The sequence below is a fragment of the Onychostoma macrolepis genome, chromosome 23, assembly GCF_012432095.1.
Source record: "Onychostoma macrolepis isolate SWU-2019 chromosome 23, ASM1243209v1, whole genome shotgun sequence".
NCBI classification, from domain to species: domain Eukaryota; kingdom Metazoa; phylum Chordata; class Actinopteri; order Cypriniformes; family Cyprinidae; genus Onychostoma; species Onychostoma macrolepis.
The window spans coordinates 13,115,001-13,132,068 of NC_081177.1; the positions used below are offsets into that span (position 1 = coordinate 13,115,001).

At 36.6% G+C, this 17,068-nt stretch overlaps 1 protein-coding gene across 4 annotated transcripts in view; it reads left to right on the forward strand.

Annotated features, from left to right (window-relative positions):
* Positions 1-17,068, forward strand: part of b4galnt1a (beta-1,4-N-acetyl-galactosaminyl transferase 1a) — a 77,891-nt gene that overhangs the window by 13,434 nt on the left and 47,389 nt on the right. For 2 of the 4 annotated variants that reach the window (XM_058763085.1, XM_058763086.1), the window contains exons 2-5: positions 5,876-6,093; positions 6,398-6,574; positions 6,743-6,849; positions 8,165-8,205. In XM_058763085.1, coding sequence (XP_058619068.1) covers positions 5,882-6,093; positions 6,398-6,574; positions 6,743-6,849; positions 8,165-8,205 — 537 coding nt within the window. In that variant the 5' untranslated portion in view covers positions 5,876-5,881. Of the gene's footprint in view, positions 1-5,875; positions 6,094-6,397; positions 6,575-6,742; positions 6,850-8,164; positions 8,206-17,068 lie in introns of those variants that run through there. The other 2 variants (XM_058763087.1, XM_058763088.1) reach the window with 2 other exon arrangements.

Here is a 17,068-nt window from a genome sequence, read left to right on the forward strand (position 1 = left end):
ATCCTGGCAGCAGCATTCTGGATGAGCTGCAGCTGTCTAATGGTCTTCTTTGGAAGGCCGGTGAGGAGACCATTACAATAATCCACCCTGCTGGTGATAAAGGCATGAACCAGTTTCTCCAAGTCTTGACTGGAAACAAAACATCTAATTCTTGCAATGTTTTTGAGATGATAGTATGCTGATTTAGTTACTGCTTTGACATGACTACTAAAACTAAGGTCTGTCTCCAGAAACACCCCAAGATTTTTGACTTGGTTTTTAGTTGATTGACCCCTAGAGTCAAGGTATGCATTCACCTTGATAACTTCATCTTTGTTTCCAAATGCAAGGACTTCAGTTTTCTCCTTATTTAACTGAAGAAAGTTCTGAGACATCCAACAGTTTATTTCATCAATGCATTGGCAGATGGTGTCAATGGGGCTATAGTCATTTGGAGATAAGGCTAAGTAAATCTGGGTATCATCAGCATAGCTGTGATAAGCAATTTGGTTCTTTCTCATTATTTGACTTAGTGGGAGCATATACAGGCTAAACAAGAGCGGTGCAAGAATTGAGCCTTGTGGGACTCCGCATGTCATGGACGTCCACTTAGACTTATGCTCTCCTATACTCACATAATAACCTCTTCCTTCTAAGTATGACCTGAACCATTTGAGTACCATCCCAGAAAGCCCGATCCAGTTTTCCAGTCTCTCTAGAAGTATGTTATGATCAACAGTGTCAAACGCAGTACTAAGATCTAGTAGTACCAGCACTGATATTTTGCCTGAATCAGAATTGAAGCGAATATCATTTATTATCTTAATGAGTGCTGTCTCTGTGCTATGATGTGCTCGGAAACCAGATTGAAAATTGTCCAGGTATCCATTTAAGTTTAAGTGGTTGTTCAGCTGATTAAAACTACCTTTTCAATAATCTTACCTATGAACGGAAGATTTGATATTGGTCTATAGTTGTTCAACATTGTGTTATCAAGATTGCGCTTTTTCAGAAGGGGCTTAACAACTGCAGTTTTCAGGGAGTTTGGAAAAGTCCCAGAAAGAAGTTAAGCGTTCACCACTTCTAAGAGATCTGCTTCTAAACAGTCAAGCACACTTTTGAAAAAAGATGTGGGAAGTGTGTCAAGATAGCATGTTGATGATTTAAGGTGCTGTACTATTTCTTTCAATATTTTGCAATCAATTGCTTCAAAAACAGACATAGTCACTTCTTTTTGAAATTGCGGTCGAATCTGTGTGACCTCTGCAAAAGTAGATATGCCAATCTCCTTTCTGATATTACTGATCTTCTCAGAAAAGAAGGAAGCAAACTCATTGCATTTACTGTCGGAGAGCATTTCGCTGGGAATCTGACTTGGGGGGTTCGTCAGTCTCTCCACAGTAGCAAAAAGAGTGCGAGAGTTGTTTAAGTTACTGTTTATAAGGTTTGAGAAGAAGGTCTGTCTAGCTGTGGCTAGTTCCACATTGAAAGCATGAAGGCTGTCTTTATAGATGCTATAGTGAATTTCAAGTTTTGTCTTCCGCCACATCCGCTCAGCTTTTCTGCATTGTCTTTTCATACTCTGAACTGCTGTTGATTTTCTCCATGGTGATTTTTGTCTGCCATTCTTCTTGCAGACCCTTGTCGGAGCAATATCATCAATAACATTCTTAACTTTTGAGTTAAAAGAATCCAGGAGAAGATCAACAGAGTCTGCAGAAATGCTTGGTGTTAAAGATATAGCCTTCATAAATAGCGCACTAGTTTTCTCATCAATGCATCTCTTTCTGACAGAGACAGATCTAGATTCAGTGGTAACAGAGATCAATATATCAAAGAAAATACAGAAGTGATCAGATAGTGCTACATCCTTAACAACAATGGATGAAATGTTTAGACCTTTACTGATGAGTAAATCTAGAGTGTGTCCACGATTGTGTGTGGGTTCATGCACATGCTGGATCAGATCAAAAGTGTTTAAAACAGTAATAATTTCTTTTGCAGTTTTGATTTCTGCATTATCTATGTGAATATTAAAATCCCCTGCAATAGTAAAACAGTCAAACTCTGAGGAAATCATTGATAACAGTTCTGTGAACTCTTCAACAAAGGCTGGAGAGTATTTTGGAGGCCTGTAAATAATGATAAACAGAATGCGTGGAGCACCTTTCAGCACAATACCTAGATATTCAAAGGACAAATACTGACCAAATGACACTTGCTTGCATTGATAAACATCTGTGCAGAGAGCACAGAGCAGCTACACCGCCACCTCTCCTAACAGTCCTGCAGACACTTGTAAAGTTAAAGTTAGGAGGGGCTGTTTTATTGAGGACTGTTGCACTGCAGCTGTCTTCAAGCCATGTTTCATTTAGAAACATAAAATCCAGGTTGTTTGTGGTTATAAAATCATTGATCAGAAATGATTTATTTTTTAGTGAGCGAATGTTTAAAAATGCTAACTTGATGGAATTACATTTTGTCTCTACAGCAATCTTAGATTGACGCATTACAGGCCGCAGATTAGATGGGTCAGCCGTACGGCTTGAGAAGGCCTTAGATTTTCTATCACGTGATAAAACAGAAATATAAAAAGCTACAGGCACACTGGGTTCCCGCTTGTTCTGTGAACAATTGTGAGTGTTGCTGCTAATATAGCGGGGACCCGACACATATCACTGAGAGCTGTTGTAGTCAATGTGCCAATGTTGCCAATTTAGTTATTTTTTTATCACTAGATTTAATGACTTCCTCACCCCTTTAGAGACTTTTTTCAAAAGCCTAGCAACAAAATAAATTTCTTGGACAAACCTTATCTACATTCTGATACTCTCCCATGGCATCATAAAGGCGAGTTAATATTTTACATAAATATAAATATAGATCAGTGAACTCGCATTTATGAGGTCATCTAGCAACATTAAGTGACCGGTTTTAGCTACTTTCAACTGAAAGCAGTTGGCAACACTTGCCAGTGTTTTTTTGTCCTTTGTATTATGATGGTTTAAATTAAATGTGGGGTCATAAAAAATTAAAATAAAAAATTTTAAAATCCACACATCACTTTTGGTGGCGTTAGTCTTACAATATGCAAGACCCTGCTTACAGTGTTATCACCAGTGCATTCCAGCTTTTTTCCAATTTTCCAGCCAAAAACATGTAATTACTACATTCATTTCTCCATTTAGAGCATTGACTTGCTGTGTGGAAGAGGTTATTAAATTTATTTCTTTGTCAGTTACAAAAAAAAGACTTTTTGATCTTGACAATCAAGTTTGTATAATTTTATCAACTCCATATCATCATATAACTCCAATATGTCATATCTTTGCTGGAAAGTGTTTGTCGAATTCCAAAACTTTTTGTCATCTACACCTTATGCACCAAATATATTTGCTTTAAGTACCCCTGAGATTTTAAAATAAATATTTCAATAATTAAGTAACACATTTGCATGCTCACGGTTTCTTTGATGTTGATTAATGATCACATTGCATGCAGGTAAATAAAAATATTTCACCTTTTTTTAGTAAGTGTTTTATTTAAAACAAAGACTATAGAAATGCAAAGATGTTCTCTCCTATACTTATGAATGGGAGAAACTGCAACGTGCAATAAGGAGGAATAGTCCCACCTTCTAAATGAAACATAGAATCCTGACTAGACCAGCCAATGCATATACGCAGTCATATAACTCTGCACGTTACAAAGCATGTTATGACTCCGCATGCGCATTGCCTGGTCTAGCCTGAAAAATACGCTTTTTAAACGCTATTTGAGCATAAGAAACAACATTCATGGGGCAATTAATTTCAGATTTGTGTTGCTGATTTGACATATGTAATTTAATTGTGAGTTCAGCGAGCAGTTTTTGAGATTTCAGGATTCTCCCATTCATTAAGATAGGTCTTGTACGAGCTGCCTGGAGGCATTGCAAATATGGCGGCCGAGTGAAGAGACTTTCCTCGAAAGGGAGTTCGAATAAAAAAAGTTTAAAAAAGAAAAAAAAAAAGACAGGGACAGTTTTAAAATTATTTATTTCATTTAAACATTTTATGATTTAATTAATTGTCAGCTTTTCATTAAACTCACAACCCCTGCAGTTCCTTCTGAACCCTAGTTTGGGAAACCTTGATGTAATATACTGTTTAATGCACTTCATGTTGTAAATTACAATGAAAGGAACAAGTTTTCTTACTCTTTGCATTTTTTACATAATTATGGTACAAGATAATGCTATTTAAATAAATGTGATAAACGAGTTAAATCAAAAGTAATCCAAAAGTAATCTGATTATATTACCTAAAATGTGTAATGTAACGGATTACGTTACTCACTACAATTTTTGTCATGTAATCTGGAATCAGTAACGGATTACAATTTGTAAGTAATCTACCCAGCTCTGCATATGCTTAAGAACAAAGACAGAAATAAAAGAAAATTAGAAAAGAAAATTAGAAAGACATAGTCACCGAGTATCCTCAAGAACGTTCCAGAGAGAGGACTAAATGGGCCAGAACACCTCAGATCTTTGATGTAAATCATAAGTAAATTTTTCCAGTGGTAAAAGTGTGGTCTTCTGACTCAACCACATATTGAGGCACTTGAGCGGTTGACCATAATAATAGTATACATATTTTGGCCAGGTATATACAAAAATTCAGTACACATCTTCATCACAGTCAAGACACAGATCCGCTGTACAATTCAGAACGTATACCTTTGGGGACAATACAAATGTCTTTCCTATAATCTTTTGAATAATTTTGTGAATCTCTTTCCAGTAGGTTTTGATTTTATCACAATCCCAATATACATGCATCCCGAACTGGAGTTAGATAAGTCCTGTGAATACATTTATAGTTTTGTTCGTGAACCGAAATTGAAGCACTTTTGGAGAAGACATTTGAACAGACAGATAACCACTCCTCAAAATTGGTGTGAAACCCCACCCAAAACCGAAAGTTTAAATCTGGGTTTCTTGTGATTCCAAATATACCTTGAAATTGAAGAATTTAATTTCTCTTGAAAAGTTTGTATTTAAGTAACATGGTAGATTTTGGAATAGGAAGGAATCTCGGAAGGATATTCATTCTTATAACATTAATCCTGCTAAAAAAAAACTAACTTGTTAACTTGGGCGATTAGAATATAGACGTTTGACCATAAAATAATCTTATAGGATTATAATTTGCAACATCATCCATCCACTTTTACAGTCCCACAGAGAATCACTGAAATCATGTTCTTCTTCAGTATTTAAACTAATCCCACAATAATATGAAAGACTGACTTTAAAGTTTCTTCTAGTTTCTATACAGTCTTCAGAGAGAGAAGGTATCACTTGACATTTGGCTTTGACATGAAACCCCATTAGGGCTTTCGTTTCTAGGTAGCCAGACGTGAACTCAACACTGTTTACACTGTCCAGAGGCAGAATGAAAACACCTCTCATGCACTGAACTACTGACACTTCACTGCAAACTATGAGTTAACTCATTTAATTTGAGGAAATGGATTGCCTTAACCCATTCAATTTTGGTACGGTAGAAAATGAATAGAAGAACATGAGTTTGGCAGCCGCTGAATTTTAAGCTTGAAAAGATGTTACACTGCTTTCCGTCTGACTAAGCTTCCAGTTCCACACACTGAAGAGGAATACAAATATAAGGAAATCAGCAGGTCCTTGCTTTGCATTTCAACTGACGCTGCAGTTGGCTAACTGGATTTAATCGACTGCTTTGAGACATGAAGAATACTTTACTGACCAGAATACAAGATGAATGCAAAGCAGGACTTATTATAACTGTTATCTATGTCAACTGTGTCCTGAACATAATGTGTATAAATTGGTGTGTAATTCCCAATACCTCTCTTCTGTCTTTCTGCACTTCAGGCAATTATGCGTGCTGTAAAAAAGAAAGCAGTGGCAGTTTTGTTGGTGGGCTTGCCACTCACCGCCATGCTCATTCACTACTGGAATTCATACACGATTACGACGATTGACGTGCTACAAGGACCTGACTCTTTAAAAGTGCTACTGGAGGACAGGATACAAAACATGGACCACAAAAATGACCATATTCCTTACCGTGTCAAAGAGAGCCTGTCAAAGTGAGCAGAAACTACAGGAAATAAACATTTTGTGTGCCAAAACCACTTCTTGATCAGTTTATTGCAGATTTTTACCACCATCCAATTTCTATCTCAAATGTATGTTGTAATTCAGTTCCACTGGCAATTAAAAACCTCAGTATTTGAAATTAAATCAGGGAAATGTATCATTATAATTCACAAATCATGGCACCTCTTCCACTTAACTTTTTTTTTTTTTTTTTTTGTAAGTACACTGAATGAAAGATGTGACGTGTGGCTGGATTTTAGAACATTTTAAAATATGCTTTTTACTTTTAACCAGGAGTCTTGCCAATAATGGGTGTGTTTGTGAAGGCGACAAACCAGGCATTCATTTCCCATTCGCTCAGCTGCTGTTTCCTCAAGTATCAGCTACCCAGCTACATGCGTCCTTCCAGGATTCAGACCTGCAAAAAGCAAAGCAATACAGAAATAAAGAGTATCACAGTTTCCGTAAAAGGTGATGCACCATTTTTTACCATATTTCTGCATTTTAAAAAATTACAATTGCTCATTCTGGGGACACCTAATAAAATATATCTTTATTGTTCCACTGGGAAAGAGAGTCATACAGTTTTGGAATGACATGAAAGAAAACTGTTAAAATAGTAGTGTTTTCTCCATTCAGGACGTATACAGCTGCAGACTCACTTATCATAGCTGAAGCCAACAGCCCTCTTCAGTACCCTACGCAGGGTGTGGAAGTCAGACCAACAAGGACCATTCTAATTCCTGGTAAAATACAGTCAAGATGTTTTTATATGTAAAAACAGATTTGCTTAGCTTGTCTTCGAGAACCACTGATCAATTTGATTTATTTTTGGTCCAATCAGAGTGAACCATATACTGTGCAGGGGTGTGTTTAGAGTTTTGGGGGCCCCCTCGGTAGAAATCATGTTTCGGATAGGTGGAGTGTGAACCAACTCCAGGGTAAGGCTCAAAGCAGTTAAACATATTAAACATCATAAACCCGTCGTTTTAGGCGAGAACCAGACATGGGTGTCATGTAGGCTAATAAAATATGTTTAATGGGACTGAATTTGTATTTAACACGATTACAATTTAATAAAACATTAGAAATTGATAATTATAATGTTTCCTTTCCACCGTTATTCAAACAGCGAATAAATTATTGGTATATAGAAAGTGACATTATCACTAACTTTGATCTATCGCGAGTTTAAGCACTATCAAAAAAAAAAACTAACTATCCTTATAATCACTGAGGCTGTATGCACTGTGAAATGAATATCTTACTTACATTGTAAATACATCTGCGCTTTGTTGTTTATGATGAGAGAATTCGCAAGAGTCCTGAATTCAGTCACGCGCGCACTCAAAACTGATGAGTTTCAGCGATGATCCATCTGAACACCTCTGATTGGCCATTGCATTCCTAAGCTCACCAGAATTGTGTGTGATTGGTTAAAATGCGAAACACTTTAAAAACGCCTAAAACAAAATACAGTGCAACTTGAGCAGATCTTAATTTAATGCCACAATCGACACTGTCTGCTCATTTTCACTTTGTTAGCAACAGACATAATAGATTTAATTTGTTTGTGCAGGGACATTTTTGTCCAATTTAGTGGAATTTTTGCCCCAATTCCCCATGGCCAGGTGAACCCTTCCCCAGCCTTACACACGCTCCGCCTACTTCGGAGGGGTTGGGTGTTTGGTCCCCCTCAGTAGAAATCATAGAATGTTACTGAGAACGAGAGACATTGTTCACATATGTATGATTAGCTGAATATGTTAAAGAGCCTAACAGTTTCGTTTCACCAAAAATAAATAAATAAATAATAAACACATTTTAATTGAATTTTTGTAATACACAACTTAATTTTCATTCCACAGGAGACAAATAGGCTACAATTTTTAATTTTAATATACAGGTTGCCATTTTACCTCAAAAATGGCTCACAATTGCCATTTTAACCTCAACCTTAACCTCTGATGTACCATAAAAGATTATGACCACATTTTTGCTAAGCATATAAGCCATATTTTTTTCGAGTACTCACATAAAGTCTGTTAATGTGTTTTCAAGGTTTAAGTCTGAACCAAATATCCAAAAAGGGCCCTTATTTGGTAAGTACAGGATTATTTTTCATGCTTCAATACTGAAATGTAATTGATTAAATGAACTTACTCGACCTAATGTCATTTTAAACCTGTATTCTGTTTGCTACAGAAGATTATTTATAAAGATCTATTTCATAATGAAAAGACTGTCAAGTTTTGTGGTAAGGGATGATTGAGGACTCAAATGTGGAGATCAACATGTTTTGTTTAACCAACAATCTAGCACAAGACTGAGAACACAGGGAGAATAAATAGGAGCAGAATAGGAGGGTAATGAAGAAGAGCAGGTAGGGCAAATAAACCAAGTTAAATAAGGGGCTGGGTTAATGCTGCCTTCATGTGCTATCGGAATTATCATAAATACGAGTTTCCTAATTGGAAATTGAACGTGAACAGCCTCTCAAGTCGTATTTACTACTGGGAAATAAATAATTTTGATACCCGAGTTTCCGAGTTGGGCGGGTCATAAACTTTGAACATGGTGGAGGTGACAACCATTGCTGCTGTCAATGCTGTTCTCACAACAACTATCCCTTTGTCTTGTCGCTAAAGTAGTGTATGTATAAGCTAGATATGAACGATCATTCGAAGCATATTATATGTTTTATAAGCAGTGAAATAAGCATGTATTTGACCGAAATTCCAGAATTGTCAGCAAACTGCATGTATAGCGCGGTGAATGTTTATATGATTGTCAACCAATGGGATGCTACATTTTATTCTTTCTGACATTAAAGCACTTCAATACGACAAGCTCGTAATCACGACTTCATAAGTGGGAAATAGGAAATTTCGATAGCACGTGAAGGCAGCATAAGACAACTTATGACAGAGGAGCACATGGCACAAACAAAACAAAGCCCACACAAAACATGAGACGAACATGCTGCCAATAAGAGCTCTCCCCGACTGAGCGTCCACACAAAACATTGCGATACAGAAACATGTGGCCAATGATAAAAACAAGCCACGCGCTACACAAAACAACAACAAGAAACAGGATTACGTACATGCAAGGTCAAAAAACACTTTCATTTTCCTATAATATGCATTTAAATTTACCTTATTTCTCAATGAATCTCAAACTATTTATTCAAAGATTCATCTTTCCAAAGCCCTCATTTACGTAAGGCTACTCTGCTTTGATGACCCAGTCTGTTGTGATTGGCCGAACAAAAACATTGAGTACTGGGCTGCGTTCAGCCCCGACAAAACGATGCAAAATGTTTTTTAAATGGAAACGAGAGTTACGGAGGTAACTGCGGTTCTATGAGTTCTGGATGACTGCCAGAGGCAGTGCTTCACACTGAATGTTATCTCATCGCAGATGCACAGGTCGAGTCTAATACAAACAAAGTCCCTCGTGACCAGGATGACTCGGGGTCCTCCCCTATTTAACCCCGTGACTTCCTGTAGACTGTCCCTACAGAATCTTCTCGCCCTGACTCCGAGTGACAGAAAGCTCTAGCGGTCATCCAGAACTCATAAAACCACAGTTACTGAAGTGTCGTGCCCCGCAGTTCGAAGAATGAAACAAAGACTTTGAGTTTTGATGCCAGAAAAATTAGATTTTATTCGGCCGAAATAAAACCGAAGCTCTCTCTTCAGAAAAGCTTCTCGACTGTTCTTTGTCTCTGGTTTATATACAAGCCATTTAAGGCGGATTCTAAGGTTAAGTCATATGCATACATTTCACTTGTGTATGTAATTCTAGACCCTCTAGAATTTGTTATGGGGGAGAAAGCCCCCTCCTCATTTCTTCCAGATGTGCTTTGCCACGTACACACTTTGACACAAAGGCCTTGCTTTGCCACGTACACATTTTGACACCAAGGCCTTCAGAATATATTGGAAGATTCAACAGATACCTTATAGGCAAAATTCACCTTAATTATGTCTGAGTAATTCTGATTAATATCAATAAAAATCCTCTACATTCCTCCCTTTGAGACTTCATTAAGTCTCACAATTTGTTATGTCTACCCAGAGTGCTACTTCATAATCCAGTCCTTTCAGCTAACACTATCTAGTGACTAAATAAGTCACACAGGTTTACCCTCAACCACTGAATGATGCGGTAGCACTCTGGAGGAAAATCAGAACCAAACGTCTCTCTCTCCACCCTTGACTACAAGAGAGTAAAAGATTCTGTCTCCTTTCTTTCTTTATAGTAAAATACAATGTTATAAGCATGAGCGTGCAATTGGTTCAGTGCTTGCCTGTGGTTGTCACAGTTATGTGTATCAAAACATAAAACACATTCAAAACATAATATATCGAATATTCCAAGAAACAATAGTTCAGATCTCCTTCTGGCGCAGTATTACTTGGTATAAAAGTATAGCATTGATCCCCAAACACAACACAGACTCCTCCCTTTTCAGCTAACAAATAGTCCAAAGCTATTCTGTTTTGCTATGTCATTCTACTTGTTGCATCAAATTGTTCTCCTAAAAGTGATAAGGCGTCATCAGTGTAATTAATAAATCTCTGCTGGTTGTAATATATATAATTGATCCATTCTGTATTTTTATTTTGCAATCTAAATGAATATTGATTCAAATCCTGATTTAACTTTGTCTCTTGCCTTAAATTCATAAGGTATACCTCTTAGTTGACCAATAGCATCTATATAAATTTCTCGATCTAGATTTCTCTTCTTTTGTTTCTCCTTCTTCTAAAGAGATGTGACTCATTTTATGTGTCAACATAACCCTAGTGCATAATCCTGAACATTTTCTGGTAATGTTGTCAAAAGGCCATATTCTAATCCACACATCCACCATATGTCTACTAATGGAATATCAATGTCATCAAATATAGGTGTTGGGCCTTCTTTTACCACTAAATAGTCAACTGTGCATCGTGGTATTTGCCATGTTTTGCTACACTTTCCTTTAAACCTTCCTACGTCAACATTTCCCTTTTTCTCACAACATTCAAATTCCTGATCTGCCATTAATTCTATTCTTCCTTGCGGCTTTTGGATTTTTGTTTCTTGTATAATAGGCCATTTACGGGTACGTTCACACTGCAATTCAGTAGCTTCCCTGTAGATCGTTGTGGATTGGAGAAACTGGCACTAATATGGGCAAAGATGCCATTTTTTGGGTACAGTTTCTAAAGACATTTATCGCTTTGCCTCGTTCTACTAAACATTTACTTCCCATTTTTAATACCCCATTGCATTAGACAGTCCTGGACATCTATTTTTTATTTTTTTCCCAAAGAGATCAGCATTGTTGTCAATAATTCAGTTGTGCATTTGTCCCTAGTTGGTTAATGAAATAGCCCTCACTATGCCAAATCCAGCTCGATTTTTTTTATCTGATTGGTGAGTCAAGCACCCACTTCTGTCTGTCAAAATTTCTTATTTCTTAAGACATAAGGCTGGACTGGTACCTATTGAAAAGCAGATTCAGAATGTTAGTTAAAACACAGAATTCAAAGAACTGCTGTGAGACCAGTGAATAATCAAGATTAATAAAGTTAATAAAATGATTAACAAATTTTGAAACAGTCTCTAAAGTGATCAAATAAATGTGCTTCACCTGTGCGCACAATGGGAAGGGATGGAAGTGCTTCTGGTTAGATCATCAGTTTGTAGAAGCTGTTTGGCTGTTGCACTGGGTTGTCAGTCTGTGATGGCACTCAAAGGCCTGATGTTGTGGTGTATGATCTCCGTTGTTTCTCTGCCTCTCCTCAGTCTGGCTTTTGATTGTTCTTGCCAGAGTTTTGCATTTCAGGATGTTCTCTTCACACTCAGGAAAAGTCTCAAGTGAAAGATTCACCTTTTCCTGCTTTAAGTCAACTCTTCTCCATGCAGAAGTGTGCACTCCTCTTTTCGGCGGTAGCTGAAAATCCATCAGCCCTCCCTCTTCTTCTCTCTACAGCTGTTTTTGCTTCTTCGCCACTTTGTTAGACAGACTCCATTGCTTGGTCAAGGCACTGATCCAGAAGCCATCTGTAATCTTAACACTCAGAGACTGCATTATTCAAATTGCACCTTTGTAAACTGTGACCAAATTGTCTCTGAGCAATCAGCTCTTTATCTAATTTTCACTTTTCAACCATCTCTTTCTATGGCCCCTTAATAAAAAGGTAAAAATAAGTAAATAAATAAAAAAGGTAATCTGGTTAAAAACAGCAGTTCCCTTATTCTCTTTTAGTAAAGCAAGTTCTTCATTGCAGAAAAATAGCAAGCAGCTTTTTCTTTGCAAAATGCAGAAAGCAGCAGTAATCTACCTTTATTATGTATTATAATCAAACAAAAAAAATCCTTTCTGTTACAACAGTATGTATGGTAAACTAAAGACATCAATTATATTTTTTCTTCTATATTTGCATGGTTTAGAATAATCGAGTAATTGTGAATGGATTTTCCCAACCAACATAAAATAATTCCTTTTATTTAATTTAATTATTTAATCAACAAATTCCATTATTATTTTTAAATATCCTATAGCTTTTGATTCAAAATTTCTATGAACTTGGTCACCCAATCTTGCTCTCATTCAACATTGCACACAAGTTATATTTGGTTAGCTCAAACCCAAATCTCTAATTCTGTAATGGATTAACCTTCATACTGTCTCCCAGGGACAACAAGATACAAATTTTGGAAGTCTTCAGTTATAAGCACGTGTAATATTTTTATTCATCTATTAATTTTTTATAATAATGTTGCCACTATTTTTCAATTAATTTTTTATTCTTTATTTTATAACCTTTTTATTATATCTGATGCATGTACACTTTCTATATGCTTTTTCTTTATTTTATGATCACATAGTATTCATAAAATCTTTAATAATGATTTTTATTTATTCATTTCTTAATTATCTCTCGTCTCTATCGTTTTATTTAGTGCGCACTTATTATTTTTAATGTTCTTTATTACTTCCTCACTTAATATCTCTTCTCCACAGCGCTGTTCTGAGAAATTTTTTCTCTCCCTCTTGCTTTTTTCTCACACAGACACCCAACATAGGATCTTGTTACACATCCGGATTCAATCTTTGTTGACCCTATTTCCCTAGCAACATGCATGAGTGTGACAAGAGCTGCGGCCGTTCTCCATTTAGAAAAAGGCACACTTCTCTCCCCAAACCCAATCGGAACTTATGTGTTTTCTCTTCACTCTCAGTCTTTCACACACACATGCATTCGGACACGGACACAGTTTCAAACATTCTCCAAAACAAAACAACAAAACAAAGCTTTTTTCTCTCGAGTTACCACCTGCTCCAAAATACTGGTTCTGTTACTGTAACCTCTCCTTAATCTCTCTTCGCAGTAAAAGAACAAGATTCTGTCAGGAATTTTAACCTACCCAAGCTGACCCCTGTGACCTTACAATTTTTTTTGTCTTTTTTAATTTAATCAGGGCGGTATCGTAGGGTCTTGCGCTCTCTATACTATATCTGCTTCACATCTATCTCCGTCTCTTCAGGCCCAGCCCAAATAAACACAGACCATTGCTAGCAATGTTTTTTTTTTGCCTGCATCATCTCAGTTCAGTTTAAGTTACTCATCAAAGCCTCAAACAATAAACCAGATAATGCATGCAGTTATTTTTCTGGAATAAAAACTCCTCTTTTTTATGTTCTCATCTTTAAATTTAGTATTTTGGAAGAGCAAAATTTAAGTGACCTTACCACCAAGACCAGATTTAGCAAACAACACAATCTTATATAAGCAAAAATGCTTACCTGATTAAAAAAGGTGGCCACCTTCACGTGTTGTTTGAAATCTGCTCCAAGCGGTAGTACACTTTGTGGCTCTTTTCCAGATCCTGTTCGTGACGCCAAATGAAGTGTCGCGCCCCGCAGTTCGAAGAATGAAACAAAGACTTTGAGTTTTGATGCCAGAAAAATTAGATTTTATTCGGCCGAAATAAAACCGAAGCTCTCTCTTCAGAAAAGCTTCTCGACTGTTCTTTGTCTCTGGTTTATATACAAGCCATTTAAGGCGGATTCTAAGGTTAAGTCATATGCATACATTTCACTTGTGTATGTAATTCTAGACCCTCTAGAATTTGTTATGGGGGAGAAAGCCCCCTCCTCATTTCTTCCAGATGTGCTTTGCCACGTACACACTTTGACACAAAGGCCTTGCTTTGCCACGTACACATTTTGACACCAAGGCCTTCAGAATATATTGGAAGATTCAACAGATACCTTATAGGCAAAATTCACCTTAATTATGTCTGAGTAATTCTGATTAATATCAATAAAAATCCTCTACATTCCTCCCTTTGAGACTTCATTAAGTCTCACAATTTGTTTATGTCTACCCAGAGTGCTACTTCATAATCCAGTCCTTTCAGCTAACACTATCTAGTGACTAAATAAGTCACACAGGTTTACCCTCAACCACTGAATGATGCGGTAGCACTCTGGAGGAAAATCAGAACCAAACGTCTCTCTCTCCACCCTTGACTACAAGAGAGTAAAAGATTCTGTCTCCTTTCTTTCTTTATAGTAAAATACAATGTTATAAGCATGAGCGTGCAATTGGTTCAGTGCTTGCCTGTGGTTGTCACAGTTATGTGTATCAAAAACATAAAAACACATTCAAAACATAATATATCGAATATTCCAAGAAACAATAGTTCAGATCTCCTTCTGGCGCAGTATTACTTGGTATAAAAGTATAGCATTGATCCCCAAACACAACACAGACTCCTCCCTTTTCAGCTAACAAATAGTCCAAAGCTATTCTGTTTTGCTATGTCATTCTACTTGTTGCATCAAATTGTTCTCCTAAAAGTGATAAGGCGTCATCAGTGTAATTAATAAATCTCTGCTGGTTGTAATATATATAATTGATCCATTCTGTATTTTTATTTTGCGCAATCTAAATGAATATTGATTCAAATCCTGATTTAACTTTGTCTCTTGCCTTAAATTCATAAGGTATACCTCTTAGTTGACCAATAGCATCTATATAAATTTCTCGATCTAGATTTCTCTTCTTTTGTTTCTCCTTCTTCTAAAGAGATGTGACTCATTTTATGTGTCAACATAACCCTAGTGCATAATCCTGAACATTTTCTGGTAATGTTGTCAAAAGGCCATATTCTAATCCACACATCCACCATATGTCTACTAATGGAATATCAATGTCATCAAATATAGGTGTTGGGCCTTCTTTTACCACTAAATAGTCAACTGTGCATCGTGGTATTTGCCATGTTTTGCTACACTTTCCTTTAAACCTTCCTACGTCAACATTTCCTTTTCTCACAACATTCAAATTCCTGATCTGCCATTAATTCTATTCTTCCTTGCGGCTTTTGGATTTTTGTTTCTTGTATAATAGGCCATTTACGGGTAATGCGTTCACACTGCAATTCAGTAGCTTCCTGTAGATCGTTGTGGATTGGAGAAACTGGCACTAATATGGGCAAAGATGCCATTTTTTGGGTACAGTTTCTAAAGACATTTATCGCTTTGCCTCGTTCTACTAAACATTTACTTCCCATTTTTAATACCCCATTGCATTAGACAGTCCTGGACATCTATTTTTTATTTTTTTCCCAAAGAGATCAGCATTGTTGTCAATAATTCAGTTGTGCATTTGTCCCTAGTTGGTTAATGAAATAGCCCTCACTATGCCAAATCCAGCTCGATTTTTTTTATCTGATTGGTGAGTCAAGCACCCACTTCTGTCTGTCAAAATTTCTTATTTCTTAAGACATAAGGCTGGACTGGTACCTATTGAAAAGCAGATTCAGAATGTTAGTTAAAACACAGAATTCAAAGAACTGCTGTGAGACCAGTGAATAATCAAGATTAATAAAGTTAATAAAATGATTAACAAATTTTGAAACAGTCTCTAAAGTGATCAAATAAATGTGCTTCACCTGTGCGCACAATGGGAAGGGATGGAAGTGCTTCTGGTTAGATCATCAGTTTGTAGAAGCTGTTTGGCTGTTGCACTGGGTTGTCAGTCTGTGATGGCACTCAAAGGCCTGATGTTGTGGTGTATGATCTCCGTTGTTTCTCTGCCTCTCCTCAGTCTGGCTTTTGATTGTTCTTGCCAGAGTTTTGCATTTCAGGATGTTCTCTTCACACTCAGGAAAAGTCTCAAGTGAAAGATTCACCTTTTCCTGCTTTAAGTCAGCTCTTCTCCATGCAGAAGTGTGCACTCCTCTTTTCGGCGGGTAGCTGAAAATCCATCAGCCCCTCCCTCTTCTTCTCTCTACAGCTGTTTTTGCTTCTTCGCCACTTTGTTAGACAGACTCCATTGCTTGGTCAAGGCACTGATCCAGAAGCCATCTGTAATCTTAACACTCAGAGACTGCATTATTCAAATTGCACCTTTGTAAACTGTGACCAAATTGTCTCTGAGCAATCAGCTCTTTATCTAATTTTCACTTTTCAACCATCTCTTTCTATGGCCCCTTAATAAAAAGGTAAAAATAAGTAAATAAATAAAAAAGGTAATCTGGTTAAAAACAGCAGTTCCCTTATTCTCTTTTAGTAAAGCAAGTTCTTCATTGCAGAAAAATAGCAAGCAGCTTTTTCTTTGCAAAATGCAGAAAGCAGCAGTAATCTACCTTTATTATGTATTATAATCAAACAAAAAAAATCCTTTCTGTTACAACAGTATGTATGGTAAACTAAAGACATCAATTATATTTTTTCTTCTATATTTGCATGGTTTAGAATAATCGAGTAATTGTGAATGGATTTTCCCAACCAACATAAAATAATTCCTTTTATTTAATTTAATTATTTAATCAACAAATTCCATTATTATTTTTAAATATCCTATAGCTTTTGATTCAAAATTTCTATGAACTTGGTCACCCAATCTTGCTCTCATTCAACATTGCACGACACAAGTTATATTTGGTTAGCTC